Source organism: Convolutriloba macropyga, chromosome 6, assembly GCF_964194025.1.
Source record: "Convolutriloba macropyga chromosome 6, txConMacr16.3, whole genome shotgun sequence".
Classification (NCBI taxonomy): Eukaryota; Metazoa; Xenacoelomorpha; order Acoela; family Convolutidae; genus Convolutriloba; species Convolutriloba macropyga.
In genome coordinates, this window is record NC_134473.1 from 71,642,308 (window position 1) to 71,661,079 (window position 18,772).

Consider the following 18,772-nt stretch of genomic DNA (forward strand, 5'->3'; position numbering starts at 1 on the left):
CCTTGAATGATTGAGTTGGTGAGTGAGTGAGTGAGTGAGTGAGAGAGTGAATAAGTGAGTGAGGATGTGAGTGAGTGAGTGAGTGAGTGACTGAGTGAGGAGTGAGTGAGTGAGTGAGTTAGTGAGTGACTGAGTGAGTTAGTGAGTGAGTGAGTGACTGGCAAAAATGATCAAGGAGAATCAATTGAACAAAATTGCTGCTTATTTTGGGGTTTTTCTGAGAGAAGCTTTTCTTTCTGGTAAACAAAAAATTGAGTTTTTCAAATTTTGATTTTTCCTGCAAAAGCTGACAAAAATTTGTATATCTGTTACTTCTTTTTTTGCGGCAACTTTTTTACGTAGTGAAACCGAGGCACGTTTATCGGAACTTTTTTTTCAAGAAGTCAGTTAATTTTACCATTTATAGTAAACATTTGGCAAAAATTGTATGGTATTTGATGAAACCAACCTACAGATATACATACCACGCTACTGTGTGTGTACGTGTGTGTGTGCGTGTGTGTGTGGGCGTGTGTGTGTGTGTGTGTGTGTGTGCGTGTGTGTGTCTGTGTATGTGCGTGTGCGTGTGCATGTATATATATATATATATATATATATATATATATATATTTATGTGTATGTGTGTGTGTGCGTGTGTATGTGTGTGTGTGGAGAGAGAAAGTGGGTATAATCTTTAAATTGCTAATACACCAAACAGAGTGGTATCACGAAATGGATCGGGAATTTAGATTGTGATAGAGGCGGCCAGTAAACTCCTATCACCAACTAGCATCATAATTGTAGTATTGCTAATTGGATAATTGCCGCCGCAATTACCGACATTACAGAGTGTTTATAACTATTTAACCGTCGACTTTGTGAACACTTTAGACTTAGTCTAAACTGGCGGAATATTAAGAGAGAGCTAATATTAAGAGGGAGCTATGCTGCGTGAAATGCGTTGAGTGAAAGAATACATTTTCACGGCCAAATACTGCTGTGTTTTTTTTAATACAAAATAGCACAAGCTATGCCGGCTGACTCACTGCCGCTATTAAAACGCGTACTAAGTGATGGATACTGAATTTATCCAGGCCGCTCTTCACAGCAGCAAGTCTGAAAAGAAAATATGACTAAAGACGAATATTAGTGGGCTCCACGAATGACCTAGGAATTGATTCGGAGCTAGTCATAATTCTTGTGATTTTTAGTCGTGTTGACTCAAGTATAAACACGCACGAGCCTAGAGCTTGCTGCTGAAGGAAATCAGTTCTCAACTCAACCAGCGCAACTTAAGCCGCTTCAGTTTTCACAAAAAAATTTCTCTATCTCTCTCTTCCTCTCTCTGCTCTAAGAGCCAAACATCTACTCCTCCGCGAAGTGGGAATAACAGCAGCGATTGTAAGTCTGCCGATTTTATAGCAAAACAAACTTAGAGTAATATTCACATCCAGCAGTAAGATGGATTTAATTACTTGATTAAGATTACATTCCCAGCCATATTTTCGAGTAGGATTTAACCACAATTGTGCTCTATCCTTTTCTATCTGTTTCGTAATTAATCTTTGTATCTAATCACTTTTATTCTTAGCGAATAACACATAGGTTTGGAAATTAGAAAAGAACATTGTGAGCATATAGTGCGACTTATTCTAGCATTTAATTGAGGTCGCTAATATAATATTGGTTTAGCTCTAGTGTGGTGATTAAGATCAAGCGAATAAAATTCCTACCACATCAGAGTTAAAATAATGCAAAAATAAAATAACTACAATAGCGATTTAAGTAATAAAACATTGCAAGCAGAAACACAATGATAATAAGATTTAGAACCAGTATTTGACCATACTTGTTGACGAGTTTAACACAACTTCCTTCCAGCACAACGGTTTAAATTGATAATTCGACTGCATGATGCCTGCACAATGAGCTCACGGAAGGCAGAATTTTCTTTATGGTAAACGAAAAATTGAGTTTTTTTCAAATTTTAGTTTTTCCTGCAAAAGCTGACAAAAATTTGTATATTTGTAACTTCTTTTTTTGCGGCACCTTTTTACGTAGTGAAACCGAGGCACGTTTATCGGACCTTTTTTTTTCAGAAGTCAGTTAATTTTACCATTTACAGTAAATATTCGGCAAAATTGTATGGTATTTGATGAAACCAACCTACAAATATACATACCACGCTACTGTGTGTGTGTACGTGTGTGTCTGTGTGTGTGCGTGTGTGTGTGTGCTTGTGTGTGTGTGCGTGTGTGTGTGTGTGTGCGTGTGCGTGTGCATGTATACATGTATATATATATATATATATATATATTTATATATATATATATATAAATATATATATATATATATATAAATATATATATATATAGAACTGTATATATATATATATATATATATATATATATATATTTATATATATATATATATATATATATATATATATATATATGTGTGTGTGTGTGTGTGTGTGTGTGTGTGTGTGTGTGTGTGTGTGTGTGTGTGTGTGCGTGTGCATGTGTATGCGTGTGTGTGTGGAGAAAGAGAGTAGGTATAATCTTTAATTTGCTAATACACCAAACAGAGTGGAATCACAAAATGGATCGGGAATTTAGATTGTGATAGAAAACTCTCATTTCAGATATAGACGAATGTGATGATGCTTCTAAATGTGGTGGACCAGAAATGGGAGAGTGCAACAATGAGGAAGGTTCATATTCTTGCACGTGCAAGCCAGGGGCAGAACCTGACGCCGATTTGGTCACATGTGAAGGTGAGAAACAAACCTGAAAAGGTTAATTTTTTCCGTAATTTCTCTCTATTGAAATATTAACCCAATTGCCTCGATATATTTCCCGTTGAGAGCTGGTGGATAAATTTGCATCAAGTTCTAGTTGCTTCTAAAAAGACCAGAGGAAATAACCAAACCACTTTCATTTGAAAAAAGCCGTCAAATAAGAAACCCCCACCCCCTCTTGAGCGGTAGTCGGTCAACTGGGGCGGTCAGTAAACTCCTATCACCGACTAGCATCATAATGCAAAATAAAATAACTACAATAGCGGTTTGAGTAAAGAAAAACCTTGCAAGCAAAAATACAATGATAATAGGATTTAGAACCAGTATTTGAACATACTTGTTGACGAGTTTAACACAACTTCCTTCCAGCACAACGGTTTAAATTGATAATTCGACTGCCGGACGCCTGCACAATGAGTTCGCGTTACGAAGCCAGAATTTGTAGCTACGCAGCATCGCAAAGCTGAATCGTGTCACTAAATACTTGATTAAGTTCGGATAAGTATGCCTTTTTTTCTCAAAACCTCAAGTGCAAGCGAAAGACATACCTTTTTTATATCAATTATCCCTGGCTCAGATATTTAAAAAAGTCAGTACACTACTAGGGTAGCTCCTTGTCAACGTATTGCAACAATTTAACATCTAAGAAAGTCTAACTGAAGCGCGATCCATCCAAAGATTCCGTTGGTTTTGATGTTTATCTGAGCAACTTCATCCTTTCCGGACCGGAACCTTTCGGTAAAGACAGGGCTTCACTTAACATCACCGCAAATCTCATCTAACAAGTGGCGATAAAGTCACGGTGTAGTATTGCTAATTGGATAACTGCCGCCGCAATTATCGATACTACAGAGAGTATAATTATTTAACCGTCAACTTTGTGAACACTTTAGACTTAGTCTAAACTGACGGAATATTAAGAGAGAGCTATGCTGCGTAAATTGCGTTGAGTGAATGAATACATTATTCATAGCCAAATACTTGTGTGTATTATTTAATACACTATGGAGCAGGCCATACCGGCTGATTCACTGCCGCTATTAATACGCGTACTAAGTGAAGGATACTGAAGCTTTCCAGGCCGTTCTTCAGCAGCAAGCCTGAAACGAATATATGACTCAAGACGAGTAATAGTCGGCTCCACGAATGACCTAGGAATTGATTGTGATTTTTTAGTCGTGTTGATTCAGTTATAAACACGCACGAGCTTAGAGCTTGCTGCTGAAGGAAATCAGACCAAACTCAACCAGCGCGAACGTAAGACGCTTGATTTTCAACCAAAAAATTTCTCTCTCTCTCTCTCTTCCTCTCACTGCTCTTAGAGCGAAATATCTACTCCTCAGCTAAGAGGGAAATATCAGCAGCGATTGTAAGTCTGCCAATTTTATAGCAAAATAGAGTTAGAATAATGTTCACATCCAGCAGTAAGATGGATTCAATTTATTGATTAAGATTAGATATGCCACCATATTTTCAAGTAAGATTTACCCCCTAATAGTGCTCTATCCTTTCTGTCTATTTACTAATTAATCTTTATATCTAACCAATTTTATTTTCTAGCAAATAACACATAGATTTGGAAATTAGCAAAGAACATTGTGAGCATATAGTGAGACTTATTCTAGCACGTAATTAAGGTCGCTATAATATTATAGGTTTAGCTCTAGTGTGGTAATTAAGAACAAGCGAATAAAATACCTACCACTTGAGAGTTAAAAACTGGTGCGACGAGGAATAAAGAACGTCGGTTGCTCACACATTTAGGGACCTGGTGGAGTTTTTTTGGCTAGTTTTCCAAACCAAAAACCCAAAGGTCACACAGGTTCTATGGTAGGGCCACATACCGCGCTATCCCAGTACCTGTGTGAGATGTTCTAAGATTCTGAACGTCTCAATTACGACCAACTAAAAGAGACGGGTTCTCCCCACAAAAGAACAGTCCACTGATTTAGTAACTTTGAGCACCGGTTCTTTGCTTCTCAGACCCAATTTTTGACACTGTAGGTTGGTTTTTTAAGCGCACACGTGAGTACATAATTGTGTATCATGAAAAGACGTATTTGTACCCCCCCCCCCGCACAAAATTAAACAAGACCGGTCACATTAATGTTACTTTTAGACTAAATAATTGTGTTCAATTTAACCAAATCTTTAATACTGTTATCATAACGAACTGTACTATCCCCCCTAGTCCTATATACGAAATCATACATCCACATTCATTAATCTAGCTCTCATTTATTGTCCGTAACTTAACCTTAGCGTGTCTTATACATCTTAACTTTTGATTTATCATCTAAATTGTCGAACTTATCATCCTCCAAACCCATAGTATTGCAAAAACAAATTGACCCACATGCAAATAAGCCTAGTTTAACGTTGTTTTGCTTCATTATACATGCATAGTGTACCTTTTATTGTATCTAAAAGTTGATAAATCACTCTGATAGCTACAAATAGCGTTGTATCGTTAACCAAACACCCCAGCAATCACTATGACGCCTCGATTTAGCCCCTCAATTTCTAAAATTTCGTAGTTTCGAGTTAAACAAAGTTGGTTTTATGAAATTTTAAGCCCGAATTTTCCTATTTTTTGACTAAATTAACAGGAATTGGTGAGAATTCATCCACAAATCAGCCAATTATACACGATTTTTCACTAGAATTGTCCAGAATAGAGTGAAAACTTTCAGATTTTATCAGATTTTTGAAGAATTTAGCCTCGTTTGGTGTAGAAATTTTGTGTTTTTTGCCTAAATTCACCCCAGTTTTGAGAAAATAATTGAATTTTGGTGCAAAATTTAACTAACTTCGACCAAAATAAGCCCAAATTGTTCCCTAAATTTACCAATTTAAGCTCATAAAGCCCTAAAATTCACAGATTTAGACAAAAATTTTTTAAATTCTACCTAATAATTGCCCAAATTTAGGACCAAAGGATCCAAAATTCCTAAATTTGCCCATTTTTGACCAAAATATTTCAGTTTTTATCTAAAATTCATGCCATTTTATCGCTTGTAATCCAAAAATTGCCTGAAATTAACCAATAATCAACTATATTTAGTAAATTGTAACCATAATTTTTGCTTTTAAACACAAAATCGAAATAATTTCAACCCAAAAGTGTTAGATTTGACCCAAATCTTTGACATATAAGCCAAAAATTGTCAAAAAATTGTCAAATTTAGTCAAAATTTTCCCGATTTTGGCCTGTTTCATTAAGAAAACACCCGCTTTTGGTAAAAGATTGTCAAAATTTGCAAAAATTTTTCAAAAATTTGCCTATATTGATCTGGTAATTCATCAAAATTGAACCAAATTTGTCACTTTTTGCCCAAAATTGACCCAAAATTCACCCAGGTAATCCAAAAATTGCCCGGAACTTGTGGAAAATTACCCAAATCGGAACGCAAAAAGTGAAAAATATCTCATTTTGGATACAAATTAGCGATACAAATCCCAAAATTGGTCTCAAAATTCCAAATAATTTCCTGAAATTCGCCGATAATCCTGAAGTATGAGTAAATATTCGAACACAGAGACAAGAAAATAGCTATTGAAGACTATTAACGCCTGTTTTAAGTTAATATACTGATAGAAATATAGCGTTTTGTCCAAAATTAACCACCAAAACGGCAAATTTAAAGGAAATAACACGATCTTTTTGTGCAACCTTTTTAGGTAAACGTTCCCTTTACTGGTATTTTGTGATATTTAAGTTTCTCCTTCGTTTTCCTGAGCCATAAATTCGATTGTACTTGTTGGGTTACGTATAATTTTGCATACAAATTCAATTTAACAAATTTAAATTTCCAGTTTTTTGCAAAAATTTTATGGAATATCTAATAGGAGACAAACAAATAAGTATTAAGGATAACTCAGCAGACTGTCGAGTGCTCAAATACGTCACCGACGTTGAACAATCATACGTGACAATAGTCTACCGTATCAAAAGAACAAAAACTGTCGGACAAGTAACCATATTTAAAACTGAGAATACCTCCTTAGATTATTTGTTCAACAAACTTAATAAACGTGGCTCAATCATCGATTTACAATGTATTTACGCTCAAACACAAGCTTCCAATAAATGAGTGACAGCAGCCAAAATCTGAAACTAGTTCCTTTGCCAGATAATAAGCTCTATAAGTTTGAAAAAATTTGCATGTTTTCACCCACATTACCCAACTTTATTAAAGAAATAATCCAAAAAGAAAGAGTTTATTGTGTTCTAATAAGAAAGTCTGATAGCGATAATCAATTCATTTCCTATCGAGTCAGAGTATTTAGGCCAATACTAACAACAGCCTTCTCTGAAAGCAATCACAAACCAAAATTTTGTCACGCAGGAAAATTTTTCTGGATAGAATATCGGCTAACCGAAGATGGTTGCTATCAACGAATGAACAAATGCCTATAATTTTTTAAATATTTTTGTATAAAATAAAGTGAAAAACAAAACGAAAACTTTTTTTCTTTTTATTGTCTTATAACCTAGCTTATGGATATTAGTACAAAGCACCTAAATGTAACCATTTTGTACGACGATAAAGTTGCAAAAGTTAAAAAGTACACATTAAATAACGATAAACAATCTCTGATTATTTATTATAAGTTTATTAACGATCCGCGCCTACACTATTTTATAACATATGCAAGTTCTAATCCTGATTTTTACAAAACTTTGAAAGCTTTGCACACGCCCAATAGTTATATTGAACTCTAGTTCACTAAAACTTTACCTAATTTTGTATTTGATACTGTCTAAAATTACACCTTTTTTAGAGCAAAAGTTGAATTCAATGAATATTGACGCTAACTTCTTGAATATTATTATCAAACTTGGTCATAATACAGGCAAAGTTACTAGTTATAAATTAGATAAAAAACGTAATATATGTACATTTCCATTAATTTTGATAACATTCCAGCACTAGCTTGTTACATAACACATGCGGAAAACAACCCAAACTTTAACCAAATTTTAGACGCACTTCGTACCCCAAATAGTGTTTTTGAGATAGGACCATTTGTTTAAGCAAATTGTCTGAATATTTTCTAAAATCTGTAAAAAATTGTTTGACCTTTTCATAGCTTCAAATTCTTTTGATTAGACTTTTATATTGCTTCTTTCGTTTATAGTATCTTTTTCATATAAAAAATTAGTAATAATTCAACAAAAACCCTAAAACAAAAATGGCTAACATCGTAGCATACCAAGACATTTCTCTTGAAAAATTTACAGGCTTAGCCCCAAGTGAGGACGTAGCAGGTTTTCTAAGTCTAAGAGAGAGAAAATTAGAGTTTTCATTAGGAATTAGACCAGGACAAGGAGATGCACAAAATGCATATGACGCACGTAGAAAAGCAGTATTTGGCTCAGTCTTGAGAGGACCAGCAGCCCAATGGTTCGATTCTTTGCCCGCAGCGGAACCATGGGATGATGTTAGGACAGGTTTCTTAAATAGATTCACAGACGAGAAAGACAAGTATAGAAAACGAATTGAGGTAGAAAACATTCGCAGACAACCAGATGAATTAATCAAAAGTTACGTACACAGACTAACAAAAGCAGTGGAAAATGGATGGCCAGACCCATTCACAGATGCTCAAAGGCAAACTAAGTGTATGGAATTTTTTGTTTTTTAAGAGGACTAACTCCTCCAGCACTCAAACAAAAAGCGCATCAATATTTGATAGAAACACCTAACGCAACATGGGAACAACTTAGAAATCAAGTTAGCACTAAAGACTTAAGTTTTGCAGTAAGTAGTGATTTCACAGGCACAACATCTAGCAGCATAGACAACAAAATGGAGATAGATGGTATAAAAGACCAGCTCCAAGAATTAGCAAGTTTAATGAAAAACAACAGAATTAGCTCAGCCTACAACCCAAACGAGCCTAGAAATAAACAAAATCACACACGATTTTGTAAATTTTGCAGAAAGTCAGGTCACACAATAGCATATTGCTATGCAAACAGAGACTTTAAAGAACAAAACAGACAGCAACCACAGCAAAGACATAAGTTCAGAGATAACTATCAAAGCTATAGAGGACGTCGTCCAAGAGAAGATAGTTATGATAGAAATCAGATCAAATACAGACAATACATTAGACCACGTAACAGTTACTACAACCAGGACAACCGCAGACAATACTCTCCTCATCCTAGATCTGAGAACAATAACTTCAGAAATCGCTCACAAAGCTTTGAGAATCGAGATCGACGCTATAATAGCAGATCCAACGATCGTAGACCCCAGGACTATAGGAACTAATCCAGGGAACGACAATATGATCGAAAAGATTCCCGAACAAGGTATCGTGAGTCAAGCAGTCCAAGACCGGATTATAGAAGAAGTAACAGTTCTAATCAGAATTCTAGAGATAACAGTAGAGACCGTAACTCAAACAGAGTTCAATTCAGAGAAAATAAAGTTAATGGATTCTTTGTGGACAATCAACAAGATGAAATTAATTTAAACTAGACGAGTCTCCGTACAAAAATAAAAAGACAATAATTTTTATTAACTTGTACATTCACGCCGTCGGAGACAGTAATAAACATAACGGTTTCGAATCGCAGTTTCTAGTTGACACAGGAGCAACGTGTTCCCTAATAAACTTTGATTTTCTACAAGAACTTAAGTCACTGATTGATGTTAAACTAATTGAGTCAAAACAGAAAACAATTGCAATCAACGGCGAACGATTAAAATTGTTAGGCTACTACATTCATGTCCCCATCTCATTTGACATTGAAGGCAAATATTACACAGATCTCAAAACATGGGTTTCAGAGAAAAACGGTTGCGAATTAAACATCCTAGGAATGGACTTTTTGAATTTTGCAACAAAATCAATTGAGTTCACAACTCCAAAAATGAAGTTAAAAATTTATCCAAACGTCTCAATCACGCTCTCAAAATATCAAACAAAAAGTTATCCTTTTGTAAGTAAATTTGAAAAAGTTGTACTTAACAGACCTTTCGAACTAGCACCGAAATCTAGCAGAGTACTAACAATTACACCATCAAACCAATTTGTCAAACAAGGAACATCATTTATAATTGACAATCGGCTGCAGGACAAAGGTATCTACACATACAACGTCTATTGTGTAAGAAAAGAAAAAGAGTTGCCAATAATGCTTAATAACCCTGGTGATCGTAAAGTAACAATAGATAAATGTTCAATAGGATACACTTTGGAAGAAATTTGTCAAAAAACACAAAAGTACACACTGATTGATAACGTCGCGTTCTTGGATGTCTTAACAGAAACTGAAACAGATTTCAATCACATCTTTCATGTGACTGAAGAAGTTGAAAACCCAATTCAGACTTTAGAAAATCCGAAATTAGACAAAACAGATATAAGACAAAAGTTGAAAAAAGCTCAGTAAAGGGTTCAAGATAAAAAATTTGCAGACCACCATGAGTTAGAAACTGACTTTAGTCAAGATCTAAAAGACTTAAAACCAAAAGCAACAATAGAAAGTGAAATTCGACCACAACAAATACCACCGGAAAAACTGGAAATGTTTAGTAAATCAGACCGTGAGTTTCTCAAAAAAATTTGACTTCAGTCAATCTGACATTAATGATGCACAATTACTAGATCTCATGAAACTTCTTGCCAGAGACAAGGACGTCTACTCTCAGCACAAGTATGACGTTGGCAAAATAAAGCAAAAATTTCACGTAAAACTTCTACAAAATTCAACCTTGACTAAGCAAAGACCATCACGAGTGCCATTGCACCATCAGGAAAAACTTGAAATTTTGCTAGATCAGCTTTGTAAAGCAGGAATAATTCGAGAAATGGGAGACGACACCGAAATGGGATCGTCATTTATTAATCCGGTTATCATCCTTCCAAAGGGAAACATAGTGAAACTAGAAATAGACGCTAGATATCTAAATTCAATAACAGACCTAAGTAAGTATTCATGGCCTCTAGAGCCAATAGGTTCTTTATTGACTAGACTAAACGGAAACTACTCCACTACAAGTGATTTATGTTCTGCTTATAATCAAGTCCCTCTAACGGAGGAAACACAACAATTGACGAGTTTCGTAATAGGTTCAAAACAATACACGTTTCAACGTGGTTTTTACGGACTTTGCTGACTACCAAACTTTTTCAGTAGGATAATGACAATCCACTTTGCACCTTAAATAAAATCTAGACAAGCAGTAACTTATATTGATGACACAATCATGCAAGCTCAGACAGCTGAAGAGATGTACTCAATAATAAAAAAGTACCACCTCTTGCTACGCAAAGCAGGACTGAAAGCTCAGCCTGAGAAAACGAAATTTTTTTTGCGCAAAGTACAATTCTTAGGACATGTAGTAAGAAAAGACGGAATTCAACCAGTAAAAAAAATAGTTGAAGATCTGAAAGCTTTAAAGACACTTGAGAATAAGCGAGATGTAATGCGAGTCCTAGGTTGTTTAGGATTTTACAGCATGTACACAAAAAATCTGCATGTGGACAGTAAGCCATTTTACGATCTCATAAAAACTGAAACCACATTTCAATGGACAGATGAACACGAAAAGTTGTTCAGAGAAATTAAGGATCGTATAAGTGAAGATACAGTCTTAGCAATTCCTGACACCAGATACCCCTTTCATGTTCATGTAGATGCATCATCAATTGGTGTGTGTTCAATTTTAGTCCAAGAATTTCCTACCGGAAAACGGACAGTTTCGTTTAATTCTCGAGTTTACACAAAAGATGAGCAAAAAATGAGTACAACAGCCAGAGAACTTTGTGGTGTAATTTCTGCTCTACAAACATATGAGCATTACATAATAGGTTCCCCACATCCAGTGTATCTCTACACAGACCACAAGCCCCTACTGTATCTTTGGGGACGTAGAGGAAAATTATCTCATCGATTTTTCCGCTATCAACTTGTCATTTCACAGTTCCAAAACTTGAAAAAAATCTGTACAGAAGGCAAAAACCTAGCGTTTCCAGACATTCTTAGTAGAAACGTCTCGATAAAAGACTTAGACAAGTATCAACTGAAGCACAAAAAAATCCCGAAAGACATTAAATTTTATGACGAGTCAGGCAACGAAGAAAAATACTTCGTGTTGCATGACAAGGAAAAAGGACAGAAAAACGATTGCTACCCCACTCTAAAACAAACTTTTCAAGGTGTTCAAAAATTGAATTTTGAAAATGAACAAATTTTTCAGACAAACTATAAACCCAGTGATCGAATTTGTTCAACTTCGGACATATCAGAATCCTTCTTGAAAGGAAATGCAATAAATCACTATCGTGGAAAATTCCCACTAAAAGAGCCAATCCTAAGCGAGCAAGACGACAGTGAAAACTACTACTCTGATTTGTCTTTAGAATTTAATGATAATTTAGAAAAAGAAAAGGAGCAATTTGAAAAAATTTCTACAACAGAAGACGACTCTTTGCTAAATTCTGTTGAATTGTCAGATTTAGAAATAGATGACATGAGTCTTGAGCAAGAGATTGAAGCAAGCAAAGCAAAGTTTGATAGAATAGCAAGTGTTCGACTAGCAAAACCAATTTGTGAAAATAACGAAATTTCAGATGGAAAAGAACTCATTGAGAAATTATCTAGTTTTGCTAAAGATATTGACTTGAACATAACAACAATAAGCCAGGAACTATTCAAAGACCCAGTTATTCAGACTGTAAGACAATTTTTTGAATCAGGAAACAAAGATGAGAAAAATGTAAAATTCCGACAATCAAAAGCCATGAAAACGTACTTGAATAATTTCGAAAATCTTTGCCTAATTGGAAACATGTATTAAACAACCCAATAAAGATCCAAATATTCAAAACATCAAAATATGTGCACCATTATCCCTCTTCTTAAAAATTTTTGAATTAGCTCACCAAGATTCGCTTTCTGGACACTCTGGAAAAGATAAAACATTGTCAAGCCTAAAGCGCTTTTTCTTTTGGCCAGGTTTATATAAATGGGTTTCTCACTTAATAGCGAATTGTTTAGACTGTCAAAAAAATAAACAAAAACGCAAAGACTTAAACGAAGCACCGCTTGAAAAACGGACAGAAACTGTACCTTTCCCCTTCCACACGGTACATATAGATCACAAAGGTCCAGTAAATCCACCATCGAACGGAAATAAACATTGCTTAGTAGTAATTGATTCCTTTTCTCGTTACATCCAAGTTTACCCAGTTTCATCAACATCATCAAGTGAACAATATCAGCTCTTGAGAAATTTTTTCTTACTTTTGGTATACCACAAAAACTTGTGTATGATAAAGGATCAGCCTTTATGAACGAGGAGTTCACAAGTTGGACTCATGAACTTGGAATTACGCATTCTCCTAGAACAGCATACTCTCCCTGGACCAACGGAAAAGTTGAGATCCAAAACAAACATCTTGGCACACATTTCCGAATCTTTTTTGAACAAGCTGATCGTAATTGGAGTGACTTAGCACCAAAGTTCGCGTTTGCTCATAACACAACAGCAAACACTAGCACAGAATTAACACCCTACGAAATCGTTTTTGGCCAAAAGCCCCAGATTCCCATTTCTCTGAAATTAGGATTATTAATGTCTTCCGATTTAACTTGTAATTCAGAATTTTGCAAAGATTTACCACTCCACAAGCATTCAGAACAAAGTAGCAACAACGATCAGATAGATAAACTACTAAAACCAAAACTAAGTAGTTCATTGCTTGCTCGTGAAAATCAATTCAAACAAATTTACAAAACTGCATACAACAGAAGCCCAGAAGTTAACTCCAAAGCACATCAAAACAGAAACAAACATAAACTATGTAAGCCTTTAGACGTAGGACAACTAGTGTTAAAGGAAAATCATTCATTCGAGGACGGAAAATCCAAAAAGTTACATGAACTAAGATCAGGACTGTATGAAGTAACAAAAAAATTGACAAATGTAAATTACGAAACAGAACTTGTTTCAAACAAAACTGTCAAAAAAGTTGCCCATAGAAACCATACAATTGAGTACTTCCCAATCGAAAACGCAATTTCAGAATTAGTTGTTGACTATGGTTTAAGGAATGAAAACTTCCAACCGTTCTACAAAAATTTAATGAATAAACAAGTTGAAAGACTTAATAAGCCAGTGGATAATTTTTCCTTTCAACAACCGTATACTGAAACTGAATTTTTCCCAGTAGACAATTTAACAAGTAATACGGATAACATACAAAATGAAAATAGTCATGAAAAAACATTTGAAGATAACAATACCACAATAACAAAACCTGATTCAGGATTTCAAGAAGGTTTTTCAACTACGTTTGTAGATAACACACAAACACCTGATAACCGTAGTCGTAGTAGAACTAGAAGTTCTACCCCATATCCCGAAACACGTATTTGTTTTGCAGATCCACCTGACATTAGAGTCAGCCCTGTTAGAACCCAAACCCGTGTACAATAACCCGAAGCAAACCCAACTCACTCGGATGATCAACGTTCATCTCGAATCGATCGTCGAATTTCCGGGGCGATTGAAAAAACTTACTACTCGCTATCAAGCGGGATTTACTTAAATCTTACCTTATATCTTTACTTTAAAGGTTCAAATCATCGGAAAATTAACTTCCGAGACCTTTTCTCTTACTTTTTCCAGACTTACTCTTAGCTTTCTGACACTAAAAAAAACCAAAAACTCAGTCAATCACTAATAAAATAAAGTTATTATGAAAAACAATAGCTTCCTTTATAAATATTTAACTGTTTTGTTTGTCTTTACTGTTGTTTCTTTTTGTAGACCCTAAGTTAGAAATGAGTTGGATGACATCTCCCCTACGTTAAAAGTTGTTCATTATGACTGTTCAAAAATGAAAGAAAGCAAAATGTATGCTTTAAATCTAGTAGATCAATGCAACCTTTAACCGGAAACTATTAAAGTTGCACCTGCAACGGTGACACTGTATCAAAGATCATACGGAACAAAAGTAGAGGCAGTGATGTGTCGAGTAAAATCGCAAGCTTTAAGATGGCACTGTGGATTTTTATCGCACTCTTCTTTAGCGTATGACCAAATTTCTCTTACAACTGACGTCATAGTAACGCCAGAAGAATGCAGACGTGCAAACAAAACAGGAAAAATTGCAATAACAGAGTACGATAGAACTTATAAGCTAGACATTTCAAATGAAGTTTTAAAATACCAATACACACACGGTGGTCTGAATGAGGACGACCACTTAGAAGATAACACACATTGCTCTGCGTCAGGAGAAGTAAAACTTTATTCCTTTGAAACACAAATGCAAAGAGTTGAACTCGAAGTTGATCAGGAAACAAAATCAGTTTTTACGCCATTAGGATTAAAACTTCCATGCGAACTCAAGGAAGGAGGTTGTGAAACAACATCACTAGGTCCCTTCGCTTACTCATGGGATGTGCCAGAAAATTGCATTGTTACAAAACTTTTCACTCAAGTCGCAAAAATGATAAAGTTCACAAACGAACCAGATCCACCACAATACTACATCATAAGTACGCACGACATGCAAAATGATGTTTATCGTTTGCAAAACAACATGAAAATAGACCACACGCGAGACAAAAAAATTGAGGATAAATAATGAAAGAACTTATATTTGCGGAAAGCCTACTCCTTTGTTTATTACAAACTTTGATGATTTATTTGTTTCCTTCACAGGCGGATTTGATATGAATACGGTAAAAACCGTAATTTCGAAAAATAATGTTAATTATTACAAAATGCAAGTCGGCACCGACAACAAAATAAGAGTGAACGGTTTTTACGAGACACCTAAAAACGAGCTAATTGGTAGCCAACACTTTGGAAATCATAAAAAAATTCTTGAAAACGTTGGAAAAGACACTATCGATTATGATGCTCATATGCGTATGAAAATTAATTTCATGATGTATAAGGTCTATCGTGATTTGGAACAGTCTGACTTCCTTATTTTACAAAATATGTGCGAGCTCAGACGCACTCAAATCCAAATGATCAATGCATTGTCTTACGAAAACAATCGATTGGCCGGATAAATGTTAACCGGAAATCGTTCAATGTTCTTAGAAATAGAAGGTGTTATAGGTTTTCTATATCCGTGTCCAAAGAAAATTTCACCGCTTAAAGTACTTGATCGCTGTTACGACCGTATTCCGATCTTTTATGACGGAAAAACTATGTTTGTTAATCCTATTACGCGCCAAACATTTCCATTTGCAAATGAAATGGACTGTACAGATACTTTCAAAAATTTGTTTCAACTTGATTTAGATAATAATAATTCTTGGTATCAGTTGATGCCGGCGCCAGTTCCTTTTAACCCGCTTGCTGTTTTTGCTCCACAACAAATTGGTTATATTCAAAAAATCCCAGACTATGATTCTCGTCGTGCTGGTATTTACACTGTAAACCAGATGAACGATTTTTGGAGAACAATGTTACACAAATCTGCATCTAATTCAGTTTTGAAAAAGATTTCTCGAACAGTGCTTCAAAACGCACATGTAGACAATAGTCAACGCGATATCTATCGCGCCGCAGGCCTCAATAATCGACTATACTTAGATTCAATGTTGTCACCATCTTTTGTCCTTGATCACTTCAAGAGTACTTTTGGAGAAATTGGCTATTATATAGAAAGAGCTGGAATTTTATTTGCATGTTTCATGTTGATCATCAAGTTCTTGATCGATGTCGTAATTTTTATTTTAAGAGCTTTCGAGATACAAAAACTGTCGAAAAACACTATTGGTTTTTGGAAAACATTACTAGGAGCCTCGTACAATTTGTTTCTACTTTCCATTGTAACATCAATTTATCAAACACCTAAAGATGATGAAAACTCTGATAACAATACAAACAATGAACCAAACAGAAGTCGATACCTCACGCATACACCAGATAATAACATCTATCACGACAACAGTCAAATTGAATTGTCACCACTCACTGCCCCTGAAGTGGCATCACCTCTTATGCCAGAAATACCACATCTTTACCCTAAAGTTCCTACTGAGCAAGAAGTAAATGCAATTGCTCCCCCATAATTCATTCATCCAATTTGTCTTTTTATACATAATTCATCACACTTAATCAACTCTTATTAGTCTAACTTAACTGTTTCAGCATTATGATTTGAGATGCAAAACTTTAATGATCTTTTTGTATCCGAGTAACATAAAAGTTTATTTATTAAGTTTCACGAATTTTATGGACATATATTTTACTCTTTTACACCTGCTTATGAAAATTTAGTGCATTTAAATGTTAGCGCACCCAAATTTTCTGACTTAGTAGACATATTAATTTATTCAGACCACGAAAAATTTTATACTCTTATGGAATTTTTACTTTATTGTGAATATGGTCTACTCGATTTAGGAAGCAACATCCACTTTCTTCTATAAAATGATGCACCTCGATCTTCAGTAGTCCCTTCGGGAACTGATTAATTTATTGGCTATTTTATACGTTTTAACAAATTTTGCCTTGTTTCTTAAACGTTTCAGAGGTTCACAGTACATTGCAAACACTTCGGAATCCATCAGCACGAGAATATCGTTTTGGAATGTACTTTTACTATCAAGGCAGGTTAGTAAGACCTTATCAGATTAATCGATCTTTTACTATCCATTTTCCCTAACAAGTAACCCCCATTCTAGAAGTTTTGTTTGGTTTTGTAGACTCTTGGGACGAAGGTTCGATAACAATACCAGCTTTTTCCCCTTATTGGAGCTTTTTTTATGCTTTCAGAGCAAAATTTAGATCAGATCCCCATTGATATCTCCCACTGGTAATGATTAATATACAGAATAGATCCCTTACCCTTAAGTTGAATAACATAAAATATATTATCCTTGGTTTATCCACCACCCATAACTCCTTCATAATTTACATTCGACAACCCCACAGCATTTTAAATCACTGTCTAAATTTAAAAATTAGTCACCCCCAGATACTCGAAATAGCCCTATTCTTATCCTTTTATTCAAACGCCTCATTAACAATTAAGTACCCTGTTTCCTTAATTTAAATCATGTTTTTCCTTTTAAACCAAGAATTAGTTGAAATTTGTAGTTTCGTGAAAACCTTCGAAACTGAACCTTCCCTTCAAGCCTTTATTTTAGTAAACCTGAAGAACGTCACAACCCAGAAAAAATCAACCCTCTCAGTATACCCCAATTCAGTTTACTGGAATTATTTTCTTTACCTACTCGAAAACGAGTCCGAATGTGCTAGAAATATCTCAACAGAAACCAATAAATTAATATAATTATGATCTTTCACCTAAACCAGCATTTAGTCAGAATAACTGACATTAAACGTTCTTTTATGGAGACTGATAACTATACCTCCCCTTCGTTAGAAATTTATTATGTTAACATTGATACCCAACAAAGTTTAACGAAAACCCTAACTCCCCTTTCACCCCATTGGAATTTCTTTTTGAAAATCAAAAAATCGCTATTATTGAAATTAGATCAATTAAATCCCCCAAACAACTTCAATAACGAAACTATTTATCCATCTCGAGATTTTTAAAATGGGAAATTGTTTATCCTTCAGAATAGTTTTTCCCCTCCAGAACTCATCACGCCCCCCTATTGTCGAATATCGTGATGAATGTCCCATTTGTTTAAGAATTACTTCATGCTGGAAAAAAATGCACCCTTCCGACGGAGACCAACCCGCTTATCTAGTTTGCACTGATTGCAGAACTAACCTACTCAAACACTCCTCCCAACCAAACTGCCCCCTTTGCCTCCGCACATTTATACGCTATCCCTTAGTTTTTATTATCGATGTTTTTGCTGCAACCAAATAAAGAAATGTGTCACCTCCTCCACTCACCCGCACGTAAAATGTCACCAGAACCTTGGACATTTTTTGTGTAATCCCTGTGCCCAAGAGAAACATAATTGCCCCATTTGTTTGAAGAAGATCAACCCCCACGACGTTTGGTCGGAAAATTCCT

General features: G+C 35.1%; 1 protein-coding gene across 1 annotated transcript in view; it reads left to right on the forward strand.

Annotated features, from left to right (window-relative positions):
* Positions 1 to 2,602: 2,602 nt before the first annotated feature.
* The window catches only part of LOC142341182 (uncharacterized), a 36,599-nt gene continuing 20,429 nt past the window's right edge, over positions 2,603 to 18,772 (forward strand). The window contains exon 1 of the mRNA XM_075392093.1: positions 2,603 to 2,755. Within this exon, the coding sequence (XP_075248208.1) occupies positions 2,668 to 2,755 (88 nt within the window). The 5' untranslated portion in view covers positions 2,603 to 2,667. The remainder of the gene's footprint in view (positions 2,756 to 18,772) is intronic.